Source organism: Solanum stenotomum, chromosome 11, assembly GCF_019186545.1.
Source record: "Solanum stenotomum isolate F172 chromosome 11, ASM1918654v1, whole genome shotgun sequence".
NCBI lineage: Eukaryota > Viridiplantae > Streptophyta > Magnoliopsida > Solanales > Solanaceae > Solanum > Solanum stenotomum.
Window position 1 is genome coordinate 55907477 of NC_064292.1, and position 25096 is coordinate 55932572.

The 25096-nt window shown below is 35.0% G+C and overlaps 13 protein-coding genes and 2 pseudogenes across 14 annotated transcripts; 5 read left to right on the top strand and 10 right to left on the bottom strand.

The window, feature by feature from the left end:
* The first annotated feature begins 967 nt into the window (after positions 1–967).
* Positions 968–2044, top strand: LOC125846108 (F-box/kelch-repeat protein At3g06240-like). Its single transcript, XM_049525558.1, has one exon. It carries the CDS (start codon positions 968–970, stop codon positions 2042–2044), a length of 1077 nt encoding a protein of 358 aa, XP_049381515.1.
* A 358-nt stretch (positions 2045–2402) lies between these two features.
* Positions 2403–2961, bottom strand: LOC125844958 (auxin-responsive protein SAUR68-like). The gene has a single exon (XM_049524323.1). The coding sequence runs from the start codon at positions 2940–2942 to the stop codon at positions 2505–2507; it is 438 nt and encodes a 145-aa protein (XP_049380280.1). The 5' UTR covers positions 2943–2961; the 3' UTR covers positions 2403–2504.
* A 374-nt stretch (positions 2962–3335) lies between these two features.
* Positions 3336–3859, bottom strand: LOC125844955 (auxin-responsive protein SAUR68-like). Its single transcript, XM_049524320.1, has one exon. The coding sequence runs from the start codon at positions 3834–3836 to the stop codon at positions 3390–3392; it is 447 nt and encodes a 148-aa protein (XP_049380277.1). The 5' UTR covers positions 3837–3859; the 3' UTR covers positions 3336–3389.
* Positions 3860–4249: 390 nt separating this feature from the next.
* LOC125844963 (auxin-responsive protein SAUR21-like) lies at positions 4250–5009 on the top strand. Its single transcript, XM_049524328.1, has one exon. The coding sequence runs from the start codon at positions 4531–4533 to the stop codon at positions 4807–4809; it is 279 nt and encodes a 92-aa protein (XP_049380285.1). The 5' UTR covers positions 4250–4530; the 3' UTR covers positions 4810–5009.
* A 780-nt stretch (positions 5010–5789) lies between these two features.
* Positions 5790–24910, bottom strand: LOC125844960 (auxin-responsive protein SAUR68-like). 2 transcript variants are annotated; one of them, XM_049524326.1, is made up of 2 exons: positions 24890–24910; positions 5790–6374 (listed from the first exon to the last, which is right to left on the bottom strand). In XM_049524326.1, exon 2 carries the CDS (start codon positions 6334–6336, stop codon positions 5902–5904), a length of 435 nt encoding a protein of 144 aa, XP_049380283.1. In that variant the 5' UTR covers positions 6337–6374; positions 24890–24910; the 3' UTR covers positions 5790–5901. The 2 variants fall into 2 exon arrangements, with proteins under 2 accessions (XP_049380283.1, XP_049380282.1); XM_049524325.1 differs by lacking the exon at positions 24890–24910 and adding an exon at positions 11221–11241.
* On the top strand, positions 6341–7432 carry LOC125844943 (auxin-responsive protein SAUR21-like; annotated as a pseudogene).
* On the bottom strand, positions 8189–8830 carry LOC125844953 (auxin-responsive protein SAUR68-like). The gene has a single exon (XM_049524317.1). The coding sequence runs from the start codon at positions 8756–8758 to the stop codon at positions 8312–8314; it is 447 nt and encodes a 148-aa protein (XP_049380274.1). The 5' UTR covers positions 8759–8830; the 3' UTR covers positions 8189–8311.
* LOC125844947 (auxin-responsive protein SAUR68-like) lies at positions 10605–11244 on the bottom strand. Its single transcript, XM_049524312.1, has one exon. The coding sequence runs from the start codon at positions 11167–11169 to the stop codon at positions 10723–10725; it is 447 nt and encodes a 148-aa protein (XP_049380269.1). The 5' UTR covers positions 11170–11244; the 3' UTR covers positions 10605–10722.
* LOC125844957 (auxin-responsive protein SAUR68-like) lies at positions 16093–17062 on the bottom strand. Its single transcript, XM_049524322.1, has one exon. It carries the CDS (start codon positions 16702–16704, stop codon positions 16267–16269), a length of 438 nt encoding a protein of 145 aa, XP_049380279.1. The 5' UTR covers positions 16705–17062; the 3' UTR covers positions 16093–16266.
* LOC125844954 (auxin-responsive protein SAUR68-like) lies at positions 17098–17650 on the bottom strand. Its single transcript, XM_049524318.1, has one exon. The coding sequence runs from the start codon at positions 17596–17598 to the stop codon at positions 17152–17154; it is 447 nt and encodes a 148-aa protein (XP_049380275.1). The 5' UTR covers positions 17599–17650; the 3' UTR covers positions 17098–17151.
* On the top strand, positions 18034–18794 carry LOC125844961 (auxin-responsive protein SAUR21-like). The gene has a single exon (XM_049524327.1). It carries the CDS (start codon positions 18293–18295, stop codon positions 18569–18571), a length of 279 nt encoding a protein of 92 aa, XP_049380284.1. The 5' UTR covers positions 18034–18292; the 3' UTR covers positions 18572–18794.
* LOC125844959 (auxin-responsive protein SAUR68-like) lies at positions 19558–20213 on the bottom strand. Its single transcript, XM_049524324.1, has one exon. It carries the CDS (start codon positions 20096–20098, stop codon positions 19664–19666), a length of 435 nt encoding a protein of 144 aa, XP_049380281.1. The 5' UTR covers positions 20099–20213; the 3' UTR covers positions 19558–19663.
* LOC125844944 (auxin-responsive protein SAUR21-like) lies at positions 20242–21194 on the top strand (annotated as a pseudogene).
* On the bottom strand, positions 21960–22559 carry LOC125844948 (auxin-responsive protein SAUR68-like). Its single transcript, XM_049524313.1, has one exon. The coding sequence runs from the start codon at positions 22524–22526 to the stop codon at positions 22080–22082; it is 447 nt and encodes a 148-aa protein (XP_049380270.1). The 5' UTR covers positions 22527–22559; the 3' UTR covers positions 21960–22079.
* On the bottom strand, positions 24351–24943 carry LOC125844946 (auxin-responsive protein SAUR68-like). The gene has a single exon (XM_049524311.1). It carries the CDS (start codon positions 24836–24838, stop codon positions 24392–24394), a length of 447 nt encoding a protein of 148 aa, XP_049380268.1. The 5' UTR covers positions 24839–24943; the 3' UTR covers positions 24351–24391.
* Positions 24944–25096: the final 153 nt, after the last annotated feature.

Sequence of the window (25096 nt, forward strand, 5' to 3'; positions counted from 1 at the left end):
AGATAATACTAGAGTAACTAATCTTAATATAACTAATCTCAACATAACTAATTTAATCCTAAGTTCCTAACTTGTTATAGATGGACGTAATTAAAGTTTAGTTACTTTAATTTCACAAAAATAAATTTAATAATTTTAATACTATATATTGACTTCACTGTTCCAACAAAGTTAATTTCTCCTCAAGTCCAATTCGTGACTACTATAAACCCTAGTATCCAACTGCATTTTTTATTTTTTATTTTTTATTTTAAATAACTCTAACATTCAAATTGTCGAGTTCAATCAAATTTGCAAAGGTAATTAATTTCTTTCACATCTTATTTTCACTAAGGAGATTCAAATATTCATGAAGAAGCGGAATTTGACCATGTATATATATACAATATAATTTTTCAGTGAATAACATTAGAATAACCCCCAAGTGGAGCCACCATTATTTGGTTCGGCAGAATCAAGTAGCTTTGGCTCAAGCCCTGTAATTATGTTACAAATTTGTTTAATATGTAATCTATTCAAAATTCATAAACTAAAAATTCTGAATCCGTAACTCTGACCACTATATTTTTTAATTAATTTGCTGGGAAGAGAGTTGTAAAGCAACCATAAAGCTAATAGATATTGTTGATCATCAAGAGAGTTTTGATTTCAATGTTGTTACAATTTTGTTTATTGTTGATGGACTATAGTTTCTATAGCTTTCTTCTTTAAAAAATCTCGTATTTGATGGTTCGCGTGGCGATAGGCTTTGTTTCTGCTTCTATGTATATGTAGTTAATGTTGAATATTTTTGACTTTTTTTTTGTGTATACTTTTTTTATATTAGTGAAAATTCTGACTCCGCCACTGCTTCCCCGCCGTTGGAATGTGTGTGTCCAAAAGATTAATGTATTTAACTTGTGAAATACTAAAGCACTTGCTTTGTCCTATGTAGGCCATGGAAATTCAATACCAAGAAGGTATAATTATGGACATCCTCATCAGGCCACCCGTGAGGTCTCTTCTTCGATTCAAATGTGTTTCAAAATCTTGGAAGAAGTTAATCTCCGAGTCATACTTTAAGATGAAGCATCTCAGTCATGCCAAGAATGACTTAAACTCCCAAAAACTTCTTGTTTGTGAAAGTTTTGCTTCTGGTTTGTTTAACTTCTTTTGTTTTTCTCTATCGACTGATCAACTCATTCGGGATGCACAAAATTGCCCTTCAAAATGCACACCGTTTGGTGGAGCCAATATTTATTCTTGTTGCGATGGTTTGGTTCTTCTTGGACTTAATTATTCATTTGGTGACCAACTTTTGTTGTGGAACCACTCCACGAGAGAATCAACAAAACTAGCACTTTCCTATAAACCATTTAAACTAGAGTATACTACTTTTGGATTTGGATATGACGCAAATAGTGATGACTATAAGATCCTTAAGGTGAACAGGGGTGGTGTAGAACAAGCCCTTGAGATTCTCATGCTAAAAAGTCGTTCGTGGAGAAGTATTTGTAACTTTCCAACTATTGTATGCCCTAAGACAGGATCTCAAATGGAGATTCATCCATATTATCAAGATTTCACTATAAGTCCCGTGGTATTTGTACGTGGAGCATTTCATTGGCTAGGTCATTCGTATAATTATTCTGTGGTTTCATTTAGTATTTCAAATGAGGTGTACAGAGATATACCATTGCTAGAGCAAATGTATAGATTTGACCACAAACAAAGCTCCAATTATGGCATTTCGGTATTGGGAGGAATGCTTTGCTTTTATTCTACTGATAATTATCGTCGAGATCAGCCCGTTACTTTTCAGTTGTGGGGAATGAAAGAGTATGGTGATGTGGAATCTTGGACTGAATTGTTTACATTACGTGCTTCTGATTCTTATAATATTACACCGAAATATAGGTATGCAGATGGCGATGTGCTACTAAGGTGTAGCCTTGACTTTCGTAGGCAAAGTTGCTATGGTCATGTATTTAGGACATCCAAAGGACAATTAGTTGGATTATCTGGGTCTCAATCTGCATTCCAGGAAGGAATTGTTTATACATAAAGTTTGATCTCTCCGAAATCACTTATTTAACATTTGCTTATATATGATCGAGACATGCTTTTTTTCTTTCTGAAATCATGTAAGGACCTATGTTTATCTATTGTTCGCAAAATTTTATTAGTTCCGAAATATATTTATCAAAGTTGTCAGCTTACCTTCATTTATATGGTGTAGTTTGGGTCAGCTTATGCTTACCTCAACTATTCTACATAGTACTTGCTACCTTCTTCCAATACAAGTATCGAATAACTTTCCAAACAACGCGTGGAATAGAACAAGATATTAAGTAACTATGTCATCCAAAAATTAGACAGATATATAGACGGAAAGAAATCACTTTTTTTTCTAACATGTCGAAGAATAGCACAAGTTGGAGTCAAGAAAATGATGTATATAAATGTTAACATTCTCTACACTTGTTGAGTATCATATATCCACTACAAAACTTATCAAAGTTAGATTAACAAACTAGCAATTGCGAGTTTCGTTGTTCTTGAAGGTATGAAGCTGATGAGCATCGACTTGTAGGTACAAAAACAAGCAAAGCATTCTGAAGATCTGCAGATAGACCTCTTTCAATAAGTGATATGATATAGTTCATGAACTGTGCATCACATGGTAATGTGATAGGACCATCACTTGGAAGTCCAAACTCTTCTTCAGACATGTGTAATAGTTGTCTGATTGCCTCGTGTTGAAGGTAAGCCAACGGAACCACAAATCGCTTCTGATCAGTAGTATATACCACAAAATTCCCTTTACCAACTATAGAAGATGATATGCTGCAACTCTCTGCATCATCGTAATTGGATCTTGGAAAAGAAATTTTTTTCCTTTGTTTTGCTGCGAACTTCTGCCATTTTCTTGCCATCTTGATGAGTTTCTTGGCGCTTATCATATTGATCTCGTAGGATTATAGGACGGAAAAAAAGTTTATGATCTTTTAAAAGATTGTTTTAGTGATCGGTATCTGCTTGATGATCAAATGGATCATAGAAGCAGTTTATTTATAGCTCTAGTTGTCAACTTGAGTTAGGTGTTTAAGGCAAAATCATGTGTTGTTGTTGAATATGGGACCAATTGAGTTGTGGACATGGCTCATGTTGATGCTTTTATTCAATTTTCTGTCACCATATCTTTAAATCGAGTGGTCCATGACTAAGTCATCGATTGTTAGGAGTTTCACATAACCAAATGTAAAAGTGAAAGCTGTGGATATGTTAAATTTTCTGATAAAATAATATTCAAACTGTATGATATGCTGTACAATTGTGTACTCTTCAATCCCTATCCTCTCTAAAACTATATTTGAACTAGCATGTACAAAAAGAATGTTTGTTATGACTCAATAAACAGGAATCTGTTGAGTTCCACTTTCATGGTGCAAAGAAGAAATTGAACAGCAACATGAAGGAATTGATAGGAGCAACGCTTTGTGAAGATCTCCAGCAGTTACGCCTTTCTTGATTAGCAAAATGATGTAGTCCATGAAGGCTGAATCACAGGGTAACGTAATAGGGCCACCACTCGGAAGCCCAAACTCTTCTTCAGACATATTCAAGAGTTGTCTAATGACTTCATTTTCAAGGTAAGCCAATGGAATGACAAATCGTGCTTGATCAGCTGTATATACTACAAAATTTCCTTTTTCAATTATAGACGATGACGATGTACTACAACTGTCTTCATCACTGTCATTTCTTGGAAATGAAATCCTCTTCCTCTTCATGGCTGCAAATTTCTGCCATTTCCTAGCCATTTTGATGAGTTTCTTGGTACTAATCATTGCCATTTTTTTTCCTGAAGATTGGAAACAAGAAAGTAAATAAGAGAGACTTTCGATGGTTGAATTGATAATGCTTGTGCTTGATGATGAAAAGCCTCATGAAAGAGGGATTATTTATACAAGTTGAGCTGATGAGTTTGTTAGGCAAAGGCATGTGCTGATGCCTGTTGACCATGTTCATATGGGGTCTAAAATTTGTGGATGAAGTTAAGTTTGAAAATAAAAGAAGATAAGTTTCTTCTTTTCTAATCTTTTATCAATTAGGCCTACTTGGTATTTCTCAGTAATGCCAATAGTTTGTGACCATTAAATGACCATTTGCTGGTGAGTAGCAAAACCATGTTCTGCTCTCTTCTTTGTCATGTAGATAGGTCACCTTTAGATTTCCATCTTGGCATCAACTTCATCGATTCTTGTCAATTTTACTTCAAATAAAAGCAGGGCCTAATGTCTGAATACTTGATAATAGTAGACTAAGCAAAACCATGTGAAGCTTCATGTGCCAATGTCTCTCACCAGCAACCACCAAATTCTCCACCATTAAATTTGGATGTGAAACTTACCACTAACTTTGTATATATACACATACATAGAAAGTTTGTTTTATGCAAAACACAAGTCTCACTTGCTGTATATTACTCAAAATCCTTCATTCTTTTCCTTTTTAACTCATCATTTGAAGTTACAAAAGTATCTCACTATGGGTATCAAAATGAGTCCCCTTATTCAAGGTACTAAAATCTTGAGGAGGTTTTCAAATTCCGGAGGTGTTCCAAAAGGTCATTGTGCAGTATATGTAGGAGAGAGCCAGAAGAAGAGATTTGTCGTGCCAATATCTTACTTGAGCCAACCTTTATTTCAAGACTTGTTAACTCAAGCTGAAGAACAGTTTGGGTTCGATCATCCAATGGGTGGTCTCACAATACCTTGCAAAGAGGACGTGTTTGTTGATCTCACATCCCGCTTGAGGAGATCATGAATTGTATCAAAGTGCCAATCTGTGCACATGAAATTTTGTAAAACAGTAGAACTTAGATTTTAGAAAGAGGAGATTTAGAGAGGAACTCTCACTATATAGTTCAGAAACACAAGAATTTATAGAAGTTGTTTCCATAATCAATTTATGAATAGCAGAAGTGCTGTTTCTTATAATCACTTTTTTGGTTATATTTGCTAAAACAAAACCATTATTTATTTAGAAATTTTCTGCTAAACAAATAATAATTTGCACTGTGTGGTTCAAATTAGCACATCGAAGAACGTATCACTTAGCAGAATAAGAATGAATTTTGTGATAAGTAACAAGAAATTACATAGCGGAACGAAGTCATCAGCTTTATCTGTTCTTAAGGCTTTAAATTTTTTTACCAAGTTATGAGAAGCAATGGGGCCTAATATTTAACAAGTTTAGTGTCTAAATACTAGGATACTAATAGCACATCTTTACTTGTCTCGACTACTAAACTTTTGGATGTGAGACTTGCGATAAACTTATATACACACACACACGAAGTATTTGAGCAGAACACAGTGCAAAAAGCTTTCCTTTTTCTGTACATTTTTCAAGAAGAGGAATTTTAAGGATGTCTTTAGTTGTTCTAATATAATACTAATTGAGTCTGCCTTTAGATTTCAAGACCTGATAGCTCATATTGTTTTGTCACCTAATTGCTTCTGAAAATACCACAAAATGTTCACACTGGATGCTAACTTAATTAGAAGGCAAGCCCTGCAATACTTCAGCAAAGTCTGATTAGAACATACTAATGCATATACATAAAAGGAAGAATAGTTGATTGATTGATCTCCTCAGAGTCAAAATTTCAAGCACTTAGACATTATTTGATCAAGGAGGTACTGCAGTAAGTGAAATGCTTGCAATAAACAAAGTGTTGTTAATCCAGGATTAGATTGTCAAGTCTTCTCATAACCAAATGTAAAAGTGAAAGCTGCAGATATGTAAATTTTCTCTGATAAAATAACATTCAATGTGTATGATGTGCTTTACAATTGTGTTCTTCAGTATATGCCCTATCTAAAAACTATTTTGAGCTAGCATGTTGATTATGACTCAACAAACAAGAAGCTGTTGGTTTCCACTTTCTTGGTGCAAAGAAGAAGTCGAACAGCAAGATGAAGGAATTGAGAGGAGCAATGCTTTGTGAAGATCTCCTGCAGCTACGCCTTTCTTGATTAGTGAAGTGATGTAGTCCATGAAGGCTGAATCACAAGGTAATGTAATAGGGCCACTACTCGGAAGCCCAAATTCTTCTTCAGACATGTTCAAGAGTTGCTGAATGATCTCATTTTCTAGGTAAACCAAGGGAATCATGAAGCGCCTTTGATCAATTGTATAGACTACAAAATGTCCTTTTTCGATTCTAGACGATGAGGATGTACTACAACTGTCATCTCTTGGAAATGAAATCCTCTTCCTCTGCATGGCTGCAAACTTCTGCCATCTCCTGACCATTTTGATGAGTTTCTTGGTACTGATCATTGCCATTTTCTTTTCGGAAGATTGGAAACAAGAAATTTAGAGACCTTTGATGGCTGAATTGATAATGCTTGTGTTTGATGATGAAAAGGCTCTTGAAAGAGGGATTATTTATACAAGTTGAGCTAATAAGTTTGTTAGACAAAGTCATGTGCTGATGCCTGTTGGCCATGTTCATATGGGGCCTAAATTTTGTGGATGAAGCTAGTTTGAAAATAAAAGAAGATAAGTCTCTTCCTTTCTTTTCTTAAATCAACTAGGCCTACTGGTAAGAAGCAAAACCATGTTCTGCTCTCTTCTATGTCGTGTAGATAGGTGACCTTCAGATTTCCATCTCGGCATCATCATTCTTGTGGATTTTATTTCAAATAAAAGCGGGTCCTAATGTCGTTCTTCTACAAATTTATTGTCTGAATACTTGATAATAATAGAGTAAGCAAAACCATGTGAAGCTTCATGTGCCATTGTCTCTCACCAGTGGCCACCAAATTCTCTTCACCGCCAAATTTGGATATGAAACTTACTACTAACTTTGTATATATACACATACACAGAAAGATTTTTACACAAAATACAAATCTCAACTGCTGTGTATTTCTCAAAGTCCTTTATTCTTTCTTTTAAGTCATCATTTAAAGTTACAAAAGTATCTCACCATGGGTATCACAATGAGTCCCCTTATTCAAGGTTCTAGAATCTTGAGGAGGTTTTCAAATTCCGGAGGTGTTCCAAAAGGTCATTGTGCAGTATATGTAGGAGAGAGTCAGAAGAAGCGATTCATCGTGCCAATATCATACTTGAGTCAGCCTTTATTTCAAGACTTGTTAACTCAAGCTGAAGAACAGTTTGGCTTCGATCATCCAATGGGTGGTCTCACAATACCTTGCAAAGAGGACGTGTTCGTTGATCTCACTTCCCACTTGAGGAGATCATGAATTCTCCTGCACATGAAATTTTGTAAAGTAGTAGTAGGACTTAGATATTAGAAAGAGGAAAATTCACTGTACAGTTCAGAAACACAAGAATCAAGAAAACTATTCCATGATCAATTTATGAATAGCAAAAGTTCTAGTTTTGATTAATCCTTTTTCATAATATTTGGTTAAATGATTCCATTGTTCTTTTCTAATCTTTATGCTAAACAAAGTAACTAAACTCCTGTATACAATACAAGAAAGTGTCATTTAGCAGAATAAGAATGACCTTTACAATAACTCACTGGAAATTACACATTTGAGCAGAACACAATGTCCTTGATTCCAAGTCATGAGAAGCAACGAGGCCACCTACTATTGTTCTTCGACAAATTTAACCGTTAAATCTCTGAATACTTCATTTTTTTTCTTGACAGCTAAGCTTTTTGATGTGAGACTTGCCATAAACTTACATATACAAAATATTTTAGCAGAACACAGTGCAAGAAGCTTTCCTTTTCTGTGTATTTCGCAAAAGTATTTGTTTCTTGTATATTCTTAGATACAATCTTTCATATCCTACATGGACCTTCAGATGCACCGATCAATAGGAGCAACAGTATGATGATGGACAAGTTAGACCATATATCACACAAAGTGCTCAAAATATTAACAATCTCTTGGAGCTGAGACAAATTTAACTGAGATTTTGAGAATGTACTAGTTCTAGACAACTCCTAATTTCACTTGAAAGAGAAAATTTTCAGTATTGGAATAAACGGACATGATTAGAACATAATGAATAAAGATATGATTCATATAATTGAGGTTAAACAGTTTGGATTTGAGACGTAGTTGTTATCATTAGTGTCAAGACTTCCATTTCAATCCAGGATTAGATTGTTAGGACTCCTAATAACCAAAATGAAAGCCATGAATATGGTAAATTTTCTTGATTAAATAAGATTCAATCAGTATGATATGCTTTACAATTGTGTACTCTCCAATCTCCGTTGTCTCTAATAACTATATTTTGAGCTATTATGTACAGAAAGAATGTTGATGTTGATTCAATAAACAAGAATCTGCTGATTTCCACATTCTTGGTGCAAAGAAGAAGTTGAACAGCAAGATGAAGGAATTGATAGGAGCAATGCTTTGTGAAGATCTCCTGCAGTTACGCCTTTCTTGATTAACAAAATGATGTAGTCCATGAAGGCTGAATCACAAGGTAATGAAATAGGGCCACCACTCGGATGCCCAAACTCTTCTTCAGACATGTTCAAGAGTTGCCTAATGACTTCATTTTCAAGGTAAGCCAAAGGAATGACAAACCGAACTTGATCAGCTGTATACACTGCAAAATGTCCTTTTTCTACTATAGACGATGAAGACGTACTACAACTGTCTGAATCACTGTCATTTCTTGGAAATGAAATCCTCTTCCTCTGCTTGGCTGCAAACTTCTGCCATCTCCGAGCCATTTTGATGAGTTTCTTGTTACTGATCATTGCCATTTGTTTTGTTTGGAAGATTGGAAACAAGAAAGTAAATAATAAATTTAGAGATTTTTGATGGCTGAATTGATAATGCTTTTGCTCGATGATGAAAAGGCTCATGGAAGAGGGATTATTATACAAGAGGAGCTGATAAGTCTGTTAGGCAAAGCCATGTGTTGATGCCTGTTGGACATGTTGGTATGGGGCCTAAAATTTGTTGATGAAGCTAAGTTTGAAAATAAAAGATGATAAGTTTCTTTGATCAACAACAACTAGGCCTAGTTGGTATTTCTCAGCAATGCCAATAATTTGAGACCATTAAATGAACAATTGCTGGTGAGAAGCAAAACCATGTTCTGCTCTCTTCTTTGTCATGTAGATAGGTGACCTTTAGATATCCATCTTGGCATAAACTTCATTGTGGCCTAGTGTTGTTCTTCAACAAAGCCATGTGAAACTTCATGTTCCATTGTCTCTCACCTGTGGCCCTTTAATTTTGATATGAAGCTTACCACTAACTTTGTATATATACATAGAAATTATTTTATGCAAACACATATCTCATTGCTGTGTGTTTCTCAAAATCCTTTGTTCATTCTTGGAACTCATCATTTGAAGTTAAAAGAGTATCTCACTATGGCTATCAAAATGTTGAGGAGGTTTTCAAATTCGGGAGGTGTTCCAAAAGGTCATTGTGCAGAATACGTAGGAGAGAGTCAAAAGAAGAGATTCGTCGTGCCAATATCTTACTTGAGCCAGCCTTTATTTCAAGACTAGTTAACTCAAGCTGAAGAACAGTTTGGCTTTGATCATCCAATGGGTGGTCTCACAATACCTTGCAAAGAGGACGTGTTTGTTGATCTCACATCCCGCTTGAGGAGATCATGAATTGTATCAAAGTGCCAATATTTGCACATGAAATTTTGTAAAACAGTAGAACTTAGATTTTAGAAAGAGGAGATTTAGATAGGAACTCTCACTGTAGAGTTCAGAAACACAAGAATCTATAGAAGTTGTTTCCATGGTCAATTTATGAATAGCAGAAGTGCTGTTTTAACAACCACTATTTTGGTTATATTTGCTAGAACAATGGCGTTATTCATTTAGTTTTTTCTGCTAAGTGGTGCAAACTAGCACATCCAAGAAAGTATCATTTAGCGGAATAAGAATGACATGACTTGTGATAAGTCACAAGAAATTACGTAGCGGAACCAAGTCATCTGCTTTATCTATACTTTAGGCTTTAAACTTTGTAGGATGTCCTTGATTCCAAGTTATGAGAAGCAATGAGGCCTATACCATTCAACAAGTTTAGTGTCTGTATACTTGGATAAACTTTTGGTATGTGCGACTTGCAATAAACTTATATATACATAGTGCAAAAAGTTTTCCTTTTTCTGTGCATTTCTCAAGATTATGTGTTGCTTGATCATTCTTATATCATCAGTTAGAGTTAAGTATGTCTTTAGTTTTTCTAATATCAAACTTGAGTCTTCCTTTAGATTTCAAGACTTGTTAGCTCATATTGTTTTATCACCTAATTGCTGCTGAAGTCTGAAAATACCACAAAATGTTCACACAGGATGCTAACTTAGAAAACAAGCCCTGTGATACTTCAGATGCCGTTGTCTCTCATCTCTGCCACCCTAATGCAGATACTTCAGCAAAGCCTGATTGGAACATACTGATGCATATACATAGAAGGAGGCATAGTTGGTTGATTTAGACCTTATTCGATCAAGGAGGTACCGCAGTTAGTGAAATGCTTGCAATAATCAAAGTGGTGTTAATACATAAGTGGTACCAATTCAGGATTAGATTGTCAAGTCTTCTCATAACCAAATGTAAAAGTGAAAACAGGGGATATAGTAAATTTTCTCTGATAAAATAATATTCAATCTGTATGATGTGCTTTACAATTGTGTTCTTCATTCTATACCCTATCTAAACTAGAATGTAATTAAAAAAATGTTGATTATGACTCAACAAACAAGAAGCTGTTGGTTTCCCAATTCTTGGTTTAAAGATGAAGTTGAACAGCAACAAGAAGGAATTGAGAGGAGCAATGCTTTGTGAAGATCTCCTGCAGTTACGCCTTTCCTTATTAGCGAAATGATGTAGTCCATGAAGGCTGAATCACAGGGTAATGTAATAGGACCACCACTCGGAAGCCCAAATTCCTCTTCTGACATGCTTAAGAGTTGCCTATTGACTTCATTTTCAAGGTAAGCCAATGGAATGACAAAGCGTGCTTGATCAACTGTGTATACTACAAAATGTCCTTTTTCAACTATAGACAATGAAGACGTACTACAACTATCTGCATCGTTAACATTTCTTGGAAACGAAATCCTCTTCCTCTGCATGGCTGCAAACTTCTGCCATTTCCTAGCCATTTTGATGAGTTTCTTGGTACTAATCATTGCCATTTTCTTTTCCAGAAGATTGAAAACAAGAAAGTAAATAACAAATTTAGAGACTTTTGGTGGCTGAATTGATAATGCTTGTGCTTGATGATCAAAAAGCTCATGAAAGAGGGATTATTTATACAAGTTGAGCTGATAAGTTTGTTAGGCAAAGTCATGTGTTGATGCCTGCTGGCCATGTTGATATGGGGCCTTAAAAATTTGTGGATGAAGCTAAGTTTGAGAACATACAAAAGATGGTAAGTCTCTTCCTTTCTTCACTTTGATCAACAGCCGATTAGCTATAATATCAGCTCGTATTTGCTACTTCCCACCAACACCAATAATTTGAAACCATTAAATGAACAATTGCTTGTAAGAAGCAAAACCATGTTCTGCTCTCTTCTTTGTCATGTAGATAGGTCACCTTATCAAAACCATGATGCATTTTTTTTCCATTTTTCGCAGAATAACAACAAATAGGGCTATATAAACATACATGTAGTATTGTTTTCCACTAAACTATAAGTGTTTATCAAAGACCTTATAAGGCAATACCATGTGATACATCATATGGTATTGTCTTTTTTTCACTTGTGCTCAACTTGAAAGAAGTTGACAAACTTCATTAATATCGTTTCGTATTCACTTGACATTGAAATCTTCTGAGATCATTTGGTAGAAGGCACCAGTACATGTAGGCCTGTTGTATCAAACAATATGGTCAAAAATTATAAATACTTGACCATTCTATGACTTATCTGCTATCGAGTTCCTTAAATTTCTTCCGTTCATTACTCTATAGCTACGATTATGTCCATCTGAGTTCCCGTATAACTCAATCTACTCAAGTCCTCAACAAGTCTTCGACACTAGGAGACGTTCCAAAAGGTCATTTTTTGTTGTCTATGTTGGTGAAAATCATAAGAACAGAAGTTCATTTTGTTCCTTTTTTTCAACATTTGCTTAGTCAAGCTGAGGGAGAATTTGGTTTTGATCATCCGATAGGCGGTTTAAACAGTTCATTGTGGAGAGGAACTCATCATTTATCTCATTTCGCACTTCATTAGGACACGAGAGGTGAAAAAAATCTCTGTTTTGGACAGCTCAACTTTCTAAAAAAAACGCGAATTTTCAAAAGAGCTGATGGAACAGTCTGAAATCCGAATTCCTGAGGGAAAGTCCGTTGGAAACAGTTGTAACGAGTACAATTTTGACGTATTTCCAATGAAAATGTCATCAAAGAGTACAATTTCGATGGATTTTCAATGAAAGAACCATCAAAAATTCGTGTGTTTCTAGTAGTGCAAGTTATCACATCAACAAATGCAGAACCAAGATATAAGTTTTTGTAACATTTAGTCGTTACATCATTCCATTGCATCGATAGATAACAACGATCTATCTCTCTGCCATTGATATCAAAACAATCTTTATAATCATCAATATCCTCTCTGAGTCTTAACGCTATTAATCAAACAATCGTAAGTTGAACTCACAACCTTTAAGTAGCAACATTTACGCGAAATGTTCATCATCAAGGCAAAAATCGTTGACATTATATGACATGTAACGATTAAGAAAATCGAAAAAAAAGTACATAGATGTAAAATTGGAGGCATGATTTTGTCAAAAATCGACGTTTTTTCTTTGAATAATAGTATATTATCCAATTGTCAATGGAGATCAAACCTCTAATAGGAACATGTCCTCTTTTACTTGATTATGTACGATGAGAATTTGAATTAATCGAATCAATATCATCAAGCATAAGCATTATCAATTCAACCATCAAACGTCTCTAAATTTCTTATTTACTTTCTTGTTTTCAATCTTCCAAAAAAAAAAAATGGCACTAATCAGTACCAAGAAACTCATCAAAATGGTTAGGAAATGGCAGAAGTTTGCAGTCATGCAGAGGAAGAGGATTTCATTTCCAAGAAATGGTAGTGATGCAGATATTTGTAGTACATCCTCATCGTCTATAGTTGAAAAAGGACATTTTGTAGTATACACTGTTGATCAAGTTCACTTTGTCATTCCATTGGTTTACCTTGAAAATGAAGTCATTAGGCAACTCTTCACCATGTCCGAAGAAGAATTTGGGCTTCCGAGTGGTGGTCCTATTACATTACCTTGTGATTCAGCCTTCATGGACTACATCATNTTAAGAAGCTCGATAATTGATTATTATCGGGGAAGGTCAAAATTAGGTGTCAACAGTTACATGCTACCTCAATATAGTTATTAGATAGAGCATAGACTGAAGAACACAATTGTAAAGCGCATCATACAAATTGAATATTATTTTATCAGAAAATTTACCATATATATCCATATCTTTCACTCTTACATTTGGTTATCAAGTAGACTTAACTATCTGATCCTGGTGTGAATATGTGATACATAAAAGGAGATAATCTTGGAAAAATGTTTCCTTTAATTTCTTGTTTGGTTATAAAGTTTGTCATAGCTTATCAAAAATTAATAATTAGCACCGAGATAAGTTATTCCTGCTTCTTAGTGGAATAGTAAGTGTGGATAACTTATTCATGGATTAGTGAAAATGATAAAAATATCCCCTCAAAATATTCTTATTAATATACAATTATATATTATTTTTAATACAACAAATCAAATATTTACTAAAAGAAGTAATACTAGAATAACTAATCTCAACATAACTAATTTAATCCAAACTTGTTATAGATGGACGTGGTTAAAGTGTAGTTACTTTAATTTCACAAAAAATAATTTAATAATTTTAATACTATATATTGACTTCACTGTTCCAACAAAATTAATTTCTCCTCAAGTCCAATTCGTGACTATTATAAACCCTAGCATCCAACTGCATTTTTTCTTATTCTTTTTAAATAACGCTAACATTCAAATTGTCAAGTTCAATCAAATTTACAAAGGTAATTAATTTCTTTTTAGTTCGTATCTTCACTAAGGGGATTCAAATATTCATGAAGAAGTAGAATTTCACCTTGTATATATACCGTGTAATTTTTCGATGAATTACATTAGAATAACCCCCCAAGTGGAGCCACCATTATTTGGTTTGGCAGAATCACGTAGCTTTGGCTCAAGCCCTGTAATTATGTTACAAATTTGTTTAATATGTAATCTATTCAAAATTCATAAACTAAAATTCTGAATCCGTAACTCTGACCACTATATTTTTTAATTAATTTGCAGGGAAGAGAGTTGTAAAGCAGCTATAAAGCTAATAGATATTGTTGATCATCAAGTGAGTTCTAATTTCAATGTTGTTACAATTTTGTATATTGTTGATTGGACTATAGTTTCTATACCTTTCTTCTTTAACAAATCTCGTATTTGATGGTCGGCATGGAGATAGGCTTTGTTTCTGCTTCTATGTATATGTAGTTGATGTTGAATATTCTTGACTTTTTTATGTATACTTTTTATATTAGTGAAAATTCTGACTCCACCCCGGCTTCCCCGCCGTTGGAATGTGTGTGGGCCCAAAAGATTAATGTCTTCAACTTGTGAAATACTAAAGCACTTGTTTTGTCCTGTCTAGGCCATGGAAATTCAATACCAAGAAGGAATAATTATGGACATCCTCATCAGGTCACCCGTGAGGTCTCTTCTTCGATTCAAATGTGTTTCAAAATCTTGGAAGACGTTAATCTCCGAGTCATACTTTAAGATGAAGCATCTCAGTCATGCCAAGAATGACTTAAACTCCCAAAAACTTCTTGTTCGTGAAAGTTTTGCTTCTGGTTTGTTTAACTTCTTTTGTTTTTCTCTATCGACTGATCAACTCATTCAGGATGCACAAAATCGCCCTTCAAAATGCACACCATTTGGTGAAGCCAATATTTATTCTTGTTGCGATGGTTTGGTTCTTCTTGGACTTAATTATTCATTTGGTGACCAACTTTTGTTGTGGAACCACTCCACAAGAGAATCGACAAAACTAGCACTTCCCCATTCACCATTTAAACTAGAGTATACTTCTTTCGGATTTGGATATGACGCAAATAGTGATGACTATAAGATCCTTAAGGTGAACAGGGGTGGCGTAGAACCAGCCCTTGAGATTCTCACGCTAAAAAGTCGTTCGTGGAGAAGTATTTTTAACTTTCCAACTATTGTATGCCCTAAGACAGGATCTCAAATGGAGATTCATCCATATTATCAAGATTTCACTATAAGTCCCGTGGTATTTGTACGTGGAGCATTTCATTGGCTAGGTTGTTCGTATAATTATTCTGTGGTTTCATTTAGTACTTCAAATGAGGTGTACAGAGATATACCATTGCTAGAGCGAATGTATAGATTTGACCACAAACAAAGCTCCAATTATGGCATTTCGGTATTGGGAGGAATGCTTTGCTTTTATTCTACAGATAACTATCATCGAGATCAGCCCATTACTTTTCAGTTGTGGGGAATGAAAGAGTATGGTGTTGTGGAATCTTGGACTGAATTGTTCACATTACGTGCTTCTGATTCTTATAATATTACACCGAAATATAGGTATGCAGATGGTGATGTGCTACTAAGGTGTAGCCTTGACTTTCGTAGGCAAAGTTGCTATGGTCATGTATTTAGGACATCCAAAGGACAGTTAGTTGGATTGTCTGGGTCTCAATCTGCATTCCAGGAAGGAATTGTTTATACAGAAAGTTTGATCTCTCTGAAATCACTTATTTAACATTTGCTTATATATGATCGAGACATGCTTTTTTTCTTTCTGAAATCATGTAAGGACCTATGTTTATCTATTGTTCGCAAATTTTTATTAGTTCCGAAATATATTTATCAAAGTTGTCAGCTTACCTTCATTTTTATGGTGTTGTTTGGGTCAACTTATGCGCACCTCAACTATTCTACGTAATACTTGCTACCTTCTTCCAATACAAGTATCGAATAACTTTCCAAACAACACGAGGAATAGAACAAGATATTAAGTAACTATGTCATCCAAAAATTAGACAGATATAGACGGAAAGAAATCACTTTTTTTTCTAACATGTCGAAGAATAGCACAAGTTGGGGTCAAGAAAATGATGTATATAAATGTTAACATTCTCTACACTTGTTGAGTATCATATATCCACTACAAAACTTATCAAAGTTAGATTAACAAACTAGCAATTGCGAGTTTCGTTGTTCTTGAAGGTATGAAGCTGATGAGCATCGACTTGTAGGTACAAAAACAAGCAAAGCATTCTGAAGATCTGCAGATAGACCTCTTTCGATAAGTGATATGACATAGTTCATGAACTGTGCATCACATGGTAATGTGATAGGACCATCACTTGGAAGTCCAAACTCTTCTTCAGACATGTGTAATAGTTGTCTGATTGCCTCGTGTTGAAGGTAAGCCAACGGAACCACAAATCGCTTCTGATCAGTAGTATATACCACAAAATTCCCTTTACCAACTATAGAAGATGATGTGCTGCAACTCTCTGCATCATCGTAATTGGATCTTGGAAAAGAAATTTTTTTCCTTTGTTTTGCTGCGAACTTCTGCCATTTTCTTGCCATCTTGATGAGTTTCTTGGCGCTTATCATATTGATCTCGTAGGATTATAGGACGGAAAAAAAGTTTATGATCTTTTAAAAGATTGTTTTAGTGATCGGTATCTGCTTGATGATCAAATGGATCATAGAAGCAGTTTATTTATAGCTCTAGTTGTCAACTTGAGTTAGGTGTTTAAGGCAAAATCATGTGTTGTTGTTGAATATGGGACCAATTGAGTTGTGGACATGGCTCATGTTGATGCTTTTATTCAATTTTCTGTCACCATATCTTTAAATCGAGTGGTCCATGACTAAGTCATCGATTGTTAGGAGTTTCACATAACCAAATGTAAAAGTGAAAGCTGTGGATATGTTAAATTTTCTGATAAAATAATATTCAAACTGTATGATATGCTGTACAATTGTGTACTCTTCAATCCCTATCCTCTCTAAAACTATATTTGAACTAGCATGTACAAAAAGAATGTTTGTTATGACTCAATAAACAGGAATCTGTTGAGTTCCACTTTCATGGTGCAAAGAAGAAATTGAACAGCAACATGAAGGAATTGATAGGAGCAACGCTTTGTGAAGATCTCCAGCAGTTACGCCTTTCTTGATTAGCAAAATGATGTAGTCCATGAAGGCTGAATCACAGGGTAACGTAATAGGGCCACCACTCGGAAGCCCAAACTCTTCTTCAGACATATTCAAGAGTTGTCTAATGACTTCATTTTCAAGGTAAGCCAATGGAATGACAAATCGTGCTTGATCAGCTGTATATACTACAAAATTTCCTTTTTCAATTATAGACGATGACGATGTACTACAACTGTCTTCATCACTGTCATTTCTTGGAAATGAAATCCTCTTCCTCTTCATGGCTGCAAATTTCTGCCATTTCCTAGCCATTTTGATGAGTTTCTTGGTACTAATCATTGCCATTTTTTTTCCTGAAGATTGGAAACAAGAAAGTAAATAAGAGAGACTTTCGATGGTTGAATTGATAATGCTTGTGCTTGATGATGAAAAGCCTCATGAAAGAGGGATTATTTATACAAGTTGAGCTGATGAGTTTGTTAGGCAAAGGCATGTGCTGATGCCTGTTGACCATGTTCATATGGGGTCTAAAATTTGTGGATGAAGTTAAGTTTGAAAATAAAAGAAGATAAGTTTCTTCTTTTCTAATCTTTTATCAATTAGGCCTACTTGGTATTTCTCAGTAATGCCAATAGTTTGTGACCATTAAATGACCATTTGCTGGTGAGTAGCAAAACCATGTTCTGCTCTCTTCTTTGTCATGTAGATAGGTCACCTTTAGATTTCCATCTTGGCATCAACTTCATCGATTCTTGTCAATTTTACTTCAAATAAAAGCAGGGCCTAATGTCTGAATACTTGATAATAGTAGACTAAGCAAAACCATGTGAAGCTTCATGTGCCAATGTCTCTCACCAGCAACCACCAAATTCTCCACCATTAAATTTGGATGTGAAACTTACCACTAACTTTGTATATATACACATACATAGAAAGTTTGTTTTATGCAAAACACAAGTCTCACTTGCTGTATATTACTCAAAATCCTTCATTCTTTTCCTTTTTAACTCATCATTTGAAGTTACAAAAGTATCTCACTATGGGTATCAAAATGAGTCCCCTTATTCAAGGTACTAAAATCTTGAGGAGGTTTTCAAATTCCGGAGGTGTTCCAAAAGGTCATTGTGCAGTATATGTAGGAGAGAGCCAGAAGAAGAGATTTGTCGTGCCAATATCTTACTTGAGCCAACCTTTATTTCAAGACTTGTTAACTCAAGCTGAAGAACAGTTTGGGTTCGATCATCCAATGGGTGGTCTCACAATACCTTGCAAAGAGGACGTGTTTGTTGATCTCACATCCCGCTTGAGGAGATCATGAATTGTATCAAAGTGCCAATCTGTGCACATGAAATTTTGTAAAACAGTAGAACTTAGATTTTAGAAAGAGGAGATTTAGAGAGGAACTCTCACTATATAGTTCAGAAACACAAGAATTTATAGAAGTTGTTTCCATAATCAATTTATGAATAGCAGAAGTGCTGTTTCTTATAATCACTTTTTTGGTTATATTTGCTAAAACAAAACCATTATTTATTTAGAAATTTTCTGCTAAACAAATAATAATTTGCACTGTGTGGTTCAAATTAGCACATCGAAGAACGTATCACTTAGCAGAATAAGAATGAATTTTGTGATAAGTAACAAGAAATTACATAGCGGAACGAAGTCATCAGCTTTATCTGTTCTTAAGGCTTTAAATTTTTTTACCAAGTTATGAGAAGCAATGGGGCCTAATATTTAACAAGTTTAGTGTCTAAATACTAGGATACTAATAGCACATCTTTACTTGTCTCGACTACTAAACTTTTGGATGTGAGACTTGCGATAAACTTATATACACACACACACGAAGTATTTGAGCAGAACACAGTGCAAAAAGCTTTCCTTTTTCTGTACATTTTTCAAGAAGAGGAATTTTAAGGATGTCTTTAGTTGTTCTAATATAATACTAATTGAGTCTGCCTTTAGATTTCAAGACCTGATAGCTCATATTGTTTTGTCACCTAATTGCTTCTGAAAATACCACAAAATGTTCACACTGGATGCTAACTTAATTAGAAGGCAAGCCCTGCAATACTTCAGCAAAGTCTGATTAGAACATACTAATGCATATACATAAAAGGAAGAATAGTTGATTGATTGATCTCCTCAGAGTCAAAATTTCAAGCACTTAGACATTATTTGATCAAGGAGGTACTGCAGTAAGTGAAATGCTTGCAATAAACAAAGTGTTGTTAATCCAGGATTAGATTGTCAAGTCTTCTCATAACCAAATGTAAAAGTGAAAGCTGCAGATATGTAAATTTTCTCTGATAAAATAACATTCAATGTGTATGATGTGCTTTACAATTGTGTTCTTCAGTATATGCCCTATCTAAAAACTATTTTGAGCTAGCATGTTGATTATGACTCAACAAACAAGAAGCTGTTGGTTTCCACTTTCTTGGTGCAAAGAAGAAGTCGAACAGCAAGATGAAGGAATTGAGAGGAGCAATGCTTTGTGAAGATCTCCTGCAGCTACGCCTTTCTTGATTAGTGAAGTGATGTAGTCCATGAAGGCTGAATCACAAGGTAATGTAATAGGGCCACTACTCGGAAGCCCAAATTCTTCTTCAGACATGTTCAAGAGTTGCTGAATGATCTCATTTTCTAGGTAAACCAAGGGAATCATGAAGCGCCTTTGATCAATTGTATAGACTACAAAATGTCCTTTTTCGATTCTAGACGATGAGGATGTACTACAACTGTCATCTCTTGGAAATGAAATCCTCTTCCTCTGCATGGCTGCAAACTTCTGCCATCTCCTGACCATTTTGATGAGTTTCTTGGTACTGATCATTGCCATTTTCTTTTCGGAAGATTGGAAACAAGAAATTTAGAGACCTTTGATGGCTGAATTGATAATGCTTGTGTTTGATGATGAAAAGGCTCTTGAAAGAGGGATTATTTATACAAGTTGAGCTAATAAGTTTGTTAGACAAAGTCATGTGCTGATGCCTGTTGGCCATGTTCATATGGGGCCTAAATTTTGTGGATGAAGCTAGTTTGAAAATAAAAGAAGATAAGTCTCTTCCTTTCTTTTCTTAAATCAACTAGGCCTACTGGTAAGAAGCAAAACCATGTTCTGCTCTCTTCTATGTCGTGTAGATAGGTGACCTTCAGATTTCCATCTCGGCATCATCATTCTTGTGGATTTTATTTCAAATAAAAGCGGGTCCTAATGTCGTTCTTCTACAAATTTATTGTCTGAATACTTGATAATAATAGAGTAAGCAAAACCATGTGAAGCTTCATGTGCCATTGTCTCTCACCAGTGGCCACCAAATTCTCTTCACCGCCAAATTTGGATATGAAACTTACTACTAACTTTGTATATATACACATACACAGAAAGATTTTTACACAAAATACAAATCTCAACTGCTGTGTATTTCTCAAAGTCCTTTATTCTTTCTTTTAAGTCATCATTTAAAGTTACAAAAGTATCTCACCATGGGTATCACAATGAGTCCCCTTATTCAAGGTTCTAGAATCTTGAGGAGGTTTTCAAATTCCGGAGGTGTTCCAAAAGGTCATTGTGCAGTATATGTAGGAGAGAGTCAGAAGAAGCGATTCATCGTGCCAATATCATACTTGAGTCAGCCTTTATTTCAAGACTTGTTAACTCAAGCTGAAGAACAGTTTGGCTTCGATCATCCAATGGGTGGTCTCACAATACCTTGCAAAGAGGACGTGTTCGTTGATCTCACTTCCCACTTGAGGAGATCATGAATTCTCCTGCACATGAAATTTTGTAAAGTAGTAGTAGGACTTAGATATTAGAAAGAGGAAAATTCACTGTACAGTTCAGAAACACAAGAATCAAGAAAACTATTCCATGATCAATTTATGAATAGCAAAAGTTCTAGTTTTGATTAATCCTTTTTCATAATATTTGGTTAAATGATTCCATTGTTCTTTTCTAATCTTTATGCTAAACAAAGTAACTAAACTCCTGTATACAATACAAGAAAGTGTCATTTAGCAGAATAAGAATGACCTTTACAATAACTCACTGGAAATTACACATTTGAGCAGAACACAATGTCCTTGATTCCAAGTCATGAGAAGCAACGAGGCCACCTACTATTGGTCTTCGAGAAATTTAACCGTTAAATCTCTGAATACTTCATTTTTTTCTTGACAGCTAAGCTTTTTGATGTGAGACTTGCCATAAACTTACATATACAAAATATTTTCGCAGAACACAGTGCAAGAAGCTTTCCTTTTCTGTGTATTTCTCAAAAATATTTTGTTTCTTGTATATTCTTAGATACAATCCTTCATATCCTACATGGACCTTCAGATGCACCGATCGATAGGAGCAACAGTATGATGATGGACAAGTTAGACCATATATCAGACAAAGTGCTCAAAATATTAACAATCTGTTGGAGCTGAGACAAATTTAACTGAGATTTTGAGAATGTACTAGTTCTAGACAACTCCTAATTTCACTTGAAAGAGAAAATTTTCAGTATTGGAATATACGGACGATTAGAACATAATGAATAAAGATATAATTTTATATAATTGAGGTTAAACAGTTTGGATTTGAGACGTGGTTGTTATCATTAGTGTCAAGACTTCCATTTCAATCAAGGATTAGATTGTTAGGACTCCTAATAACCAAAGTGAAAAGTGAATGCCATGAATATGGTAAATTTTCTTGATTAAATAAGATTCAATCAGTATGATATGCTTTACAATTGTATACTCTTCAATCTCCGTCCTCTCTAATAACTATATTTTGAGCTAGTATGTACAGAAAGAATGTTGATCTTGATTCAATAAACAAGAATCTGCTGATTTCCACATTCTTGGTGCAAAGAAGAAGTTGAACAGCAAGATGAAGGAATTGATAGGAGCAATGCTTTGTGAAGATCTCCAGCCGCTACACCTTTCTTGATTAATGAAATGATATAGTCCATGAAGGCTGAATCACAAGGTAATGTAATAGGGCCACCACTCGGAAGCCCAAACTCTTCTTCAGACATTTTCAAGAGTTGCCTAATGATCTCATTTTCAAGGTAAACCAATGGAATGACAAAGCGTACTTGATCAGCTGTGTATACTACAAAATGTTCTTTTTCAACTATAGATGATGAGGATGTACTGCAACTATCTGCATCACTGCCATTTCTTGGAAATGAAATCCTCTTCCTCTGCTTGGCTGCAAACTTCTGCCATTTCCTGGCCATTTTGATAAGTTTCTTGGTACTGATCATTGCCATTTTCTTTTCGGAAGATTGAAGACTTTTGATGGGTGAATTGATAATGCTTGTGCTTGATGATGAAAAGACTCATGATAGATGGATTATTTATACAAGAGGAGCTGATAAGTCTGTTAGGCAAAGCCATGTGTTGATGCCTGTTGGACATGTTGATATGGGGCCTAAAATTTGTGGATGAAGCTAAGTTTGAAAATAAAAGACGATAAGTTTAATTTCTTCCTTTCTTCTCTTTGATCAACTAGGCCTACATGGTATTTCTCAGCAATGCCAATACTTTGAGACTATTAAATGAACAATTGCTGGTGAGAAGCAAAACCATGTTCTGCTCTCTTCTTTGTCATGTAGACAGGTGACCTTTAGATATCTATCTTGACATCAACTTCACTGGGGCATAGTGTTGTTCTTAACAAAGCCATGTGAAACTTCATGTGGCCATTAAATTTTGATATGAAGCTTACCACTAACTTTGTATACATACACAAATATAGAAATCATTTTATGCAAAACACAAGTCTCATTGTTGTGTGCTTCTCAAAATCCTTTGAACTCATCATTTGAGGTTAAAAAAGTATCTCACTAGGGCTATCAAACTGAGTCCCCTTGTTCAAGGTACAAGACTCTTGAGGAGGTTTTCAAATTCCAGAGGTGTTCCCAAAGGTCATTGTGCAGTATATGTTGGAGAGAGTCAGAAGAAGAGATTCGTCGTGCCAATATCTTACTTGAGCCAGCCTTTATTTCAAGACTTGTTGACTCAAGCTGAAGAACAGTTTGGCTTCGATCATCCAATGGGTGGTCTCACAATACCTTGCAAAGAGGATGTGTTTGTTGATCTCACATCCCGCTTGAGGAGATCATGAATTGTATCAAAGTGCCAATCTTTGCACATGAAATTTTGTAAAACAGTAGAACTTAGATTTTAGAAAGAGGAGATTTAGATAGGAACTCTCACTGTATAGTTCAGAAACACAAGAATCTATAGAAATTGTTTCCATGATCAATTTATGAATAGCAGAAGTGCTGTTTTAACAATCACTATTTTGGTTATATTTGCTAGAACAATGCCGTTATTCATTTAGATTTTTTCTGTTAAGTGGTGCAAACTAGCACATCGAAGAAAGTATCATTCAGCGGCATAAGAATGACATGACTTGTGATAAGTAACAAGAAACTACGTAGGATGTCCTTGATTCCAAGTTATGAGAAGCAATGAGGCCTACCATTCAACAAGTTTAGTGTCTGTATACTTGGATAAACTTTTGGATGTGAGACTTTCCATAAACTTATATATACACAGTGCAAAAAGTTTCCTTTTTTCTGTGCATTTCTCAAGATTATGTGTTACTTGTTCATTCTTATATCATCAGTTAGAGTAAAGTATGTCTTTAGTTTTTCTAATATCAAACTTGAGTCTTCCTTTAGATTTCAAGACTTGTTAGCTCATATTGTTTTATCACCTAATTGCTTCTGAAGTCTGAAAATACCACAAAATGTTCACACAGGATGCTAACTTAGAAAACAAGCCCTGCGATACTTCAGATGCCGTTGTCTCTCATCTCTGCCACCCTAATGCAGATACTTCAGCAAAGCCTGATTGGAACATACTAATGCATACACATAGAAGGAGGCATAGTTGATTGATTGATCATTTAGACCTTGTTCGATCAAGGAGGTACCGCAGTTAGTGAAATGCTTGCAATACATAAGTGGTACCAATTCAGGAACCAAATGTAAAAGTGAAAACAGTGGATATAGTAAATTTTCTCTTATAAAATAATATTCAGTCTGTATGATGTGCTTTACAATTGTGTTTCATTCTATGCCCTATCTAAGCTAGAATGTAATTAAAAAAAATTGTTGATTATGACTCAACAAACAAGAAGCTGTTGGTTTCCACTTTCTTGGTGCAAAGAAGAAGTTGAACAACAACATGAAGGAATTGAGAGGAGCAATGCTTTGTGAAGATCTCCTGCAGCTACGCCTTTTTTGATTAGTGAAATGATATAGTTCATGAAGGCTGAATCACAAGGTAATGTAATAGGGCCACCACTCGGTAGCCCAAATTCTTCTTCAGACAAGTTCAACAGTTGCCTAATGACTTCATTTTCAAGGTAAGCTAATGGAATGACAAAGCGTGCTTGATCAGCTGTGTATACTACAAAATGTCCTTTTTCAACTATAGACGATGAAGACGTACTACAATCATCTGCATCACTGCCATTTCTTGGAAATGAAATCCTCTTCCTCTGCATGGATGCAAACTTCTGCCATTTCCTAGCCATTTTGATGAGTTTCTTGGTACTAATCATTGCCATTTTCTTTTCCAAAAGATTGAAAACAAGAAAGTAAATAACAAATTTAGAGACTTTTGATGGCTGAATTGATAATGCTTGTGCTTGATGATGAAAAGGCTCATGAAAGAGGGCTTATTTATACAAGAGAAGCTGATAAATATGTTAGGCAAAGCCATGTGCTGATCCCTGTTGGCTAAGTTTGAGAACAAAAGATGATAAGTTTCTTCCTTTCTTCTCTTTGATCAACAACCGATTAGCTATGATATCAGCTCGTATTTG

Coding starts and splice junctions, on each gene's coding strand:
- LOC125844959 (XM_049524324.1), bottom strand. CDS start 20,098: ATGGCAATGATCAGTACCAAGAAACTCATCAAAATGGTCAGGAGATGG.
- LOC125844953 (XM_049524317.1), bottom strand. CDS start 8,758: ATGGCAATGATCAGTAACAAGAAACTCATCAAAATGGCTCGGAGATGG.
- LOC125844961 (XM_049524327.1), top strand. CDS start 18,293: ATGGGTATCAAAATGAGTCCCCTTATTCAAGGTACTAAAATCTTGAGG.
- LOC125844955 (XM_049524320.1), bottom strand. CDS start 3,836: ATGGCAATGATTAGTACCAAGAAACTCATCAAAATGGCTAGGAAATGG.
- LOC125844958 (XM_049524323.1), bottom strand. CDS start 2,942: ATGATAAGCGCCAAGAAACTCATCAAGATGGCAAGAAAATGGCAGAAG.
- LOC125844947 (XM_049524312.1), bottom strand. CDS start 11,169: ATGGCAATGATTAGTACCAAGAAACTCATCAAAATGGCTAGGAAATGG.
- LOC125844954 (XM_049524318.1), bottom strand. CDS start 17,598: ATGGCAATGATTAGTACCAAGAAACTCATCAAAATGGCTAGGAAATGG.
- LOC125844960 (XM_049524326.1), bottom strand. CDS start 6,336: ATGGCAATGATCAGTACCAAGAAACTCATCAAAATGGTCAGGAGATGG.
- LOC125844957 (XM_049524322.1), bottom strand. CDS start 16,704: ATGATAAGCGCCAAGAAACTCATCAAGATGGCAAGAAAATGGCAGAAG.
- LOC125844946 (XM_049524311.1), bottom strand. CDS start 24,838: ATGGCAATGATTAGTACCAAGAAACTCATCAAAATGGCTAGGAAATGG.
- LOC125844948 (XM_049524313.1), bottom strand. CDS start 22,526: ATGGCAATGATCAGTACCAAGAAACTTATCAAAATGGCCAGGAAATGG.
- LOC125846108 (XM_049525558.1), top strand. CDS start 968: ATGGACATCCTCATCAGGCCACCCGTGAGGTCTCTTCTTCGATTCAAA.
- LOC125844963 (XM_049524328.1), top strand. CDS start 4,531: ATGGGTATCAAAATGAGTCCCCTTATTCAAGGTACTAAAATCTTGAGG.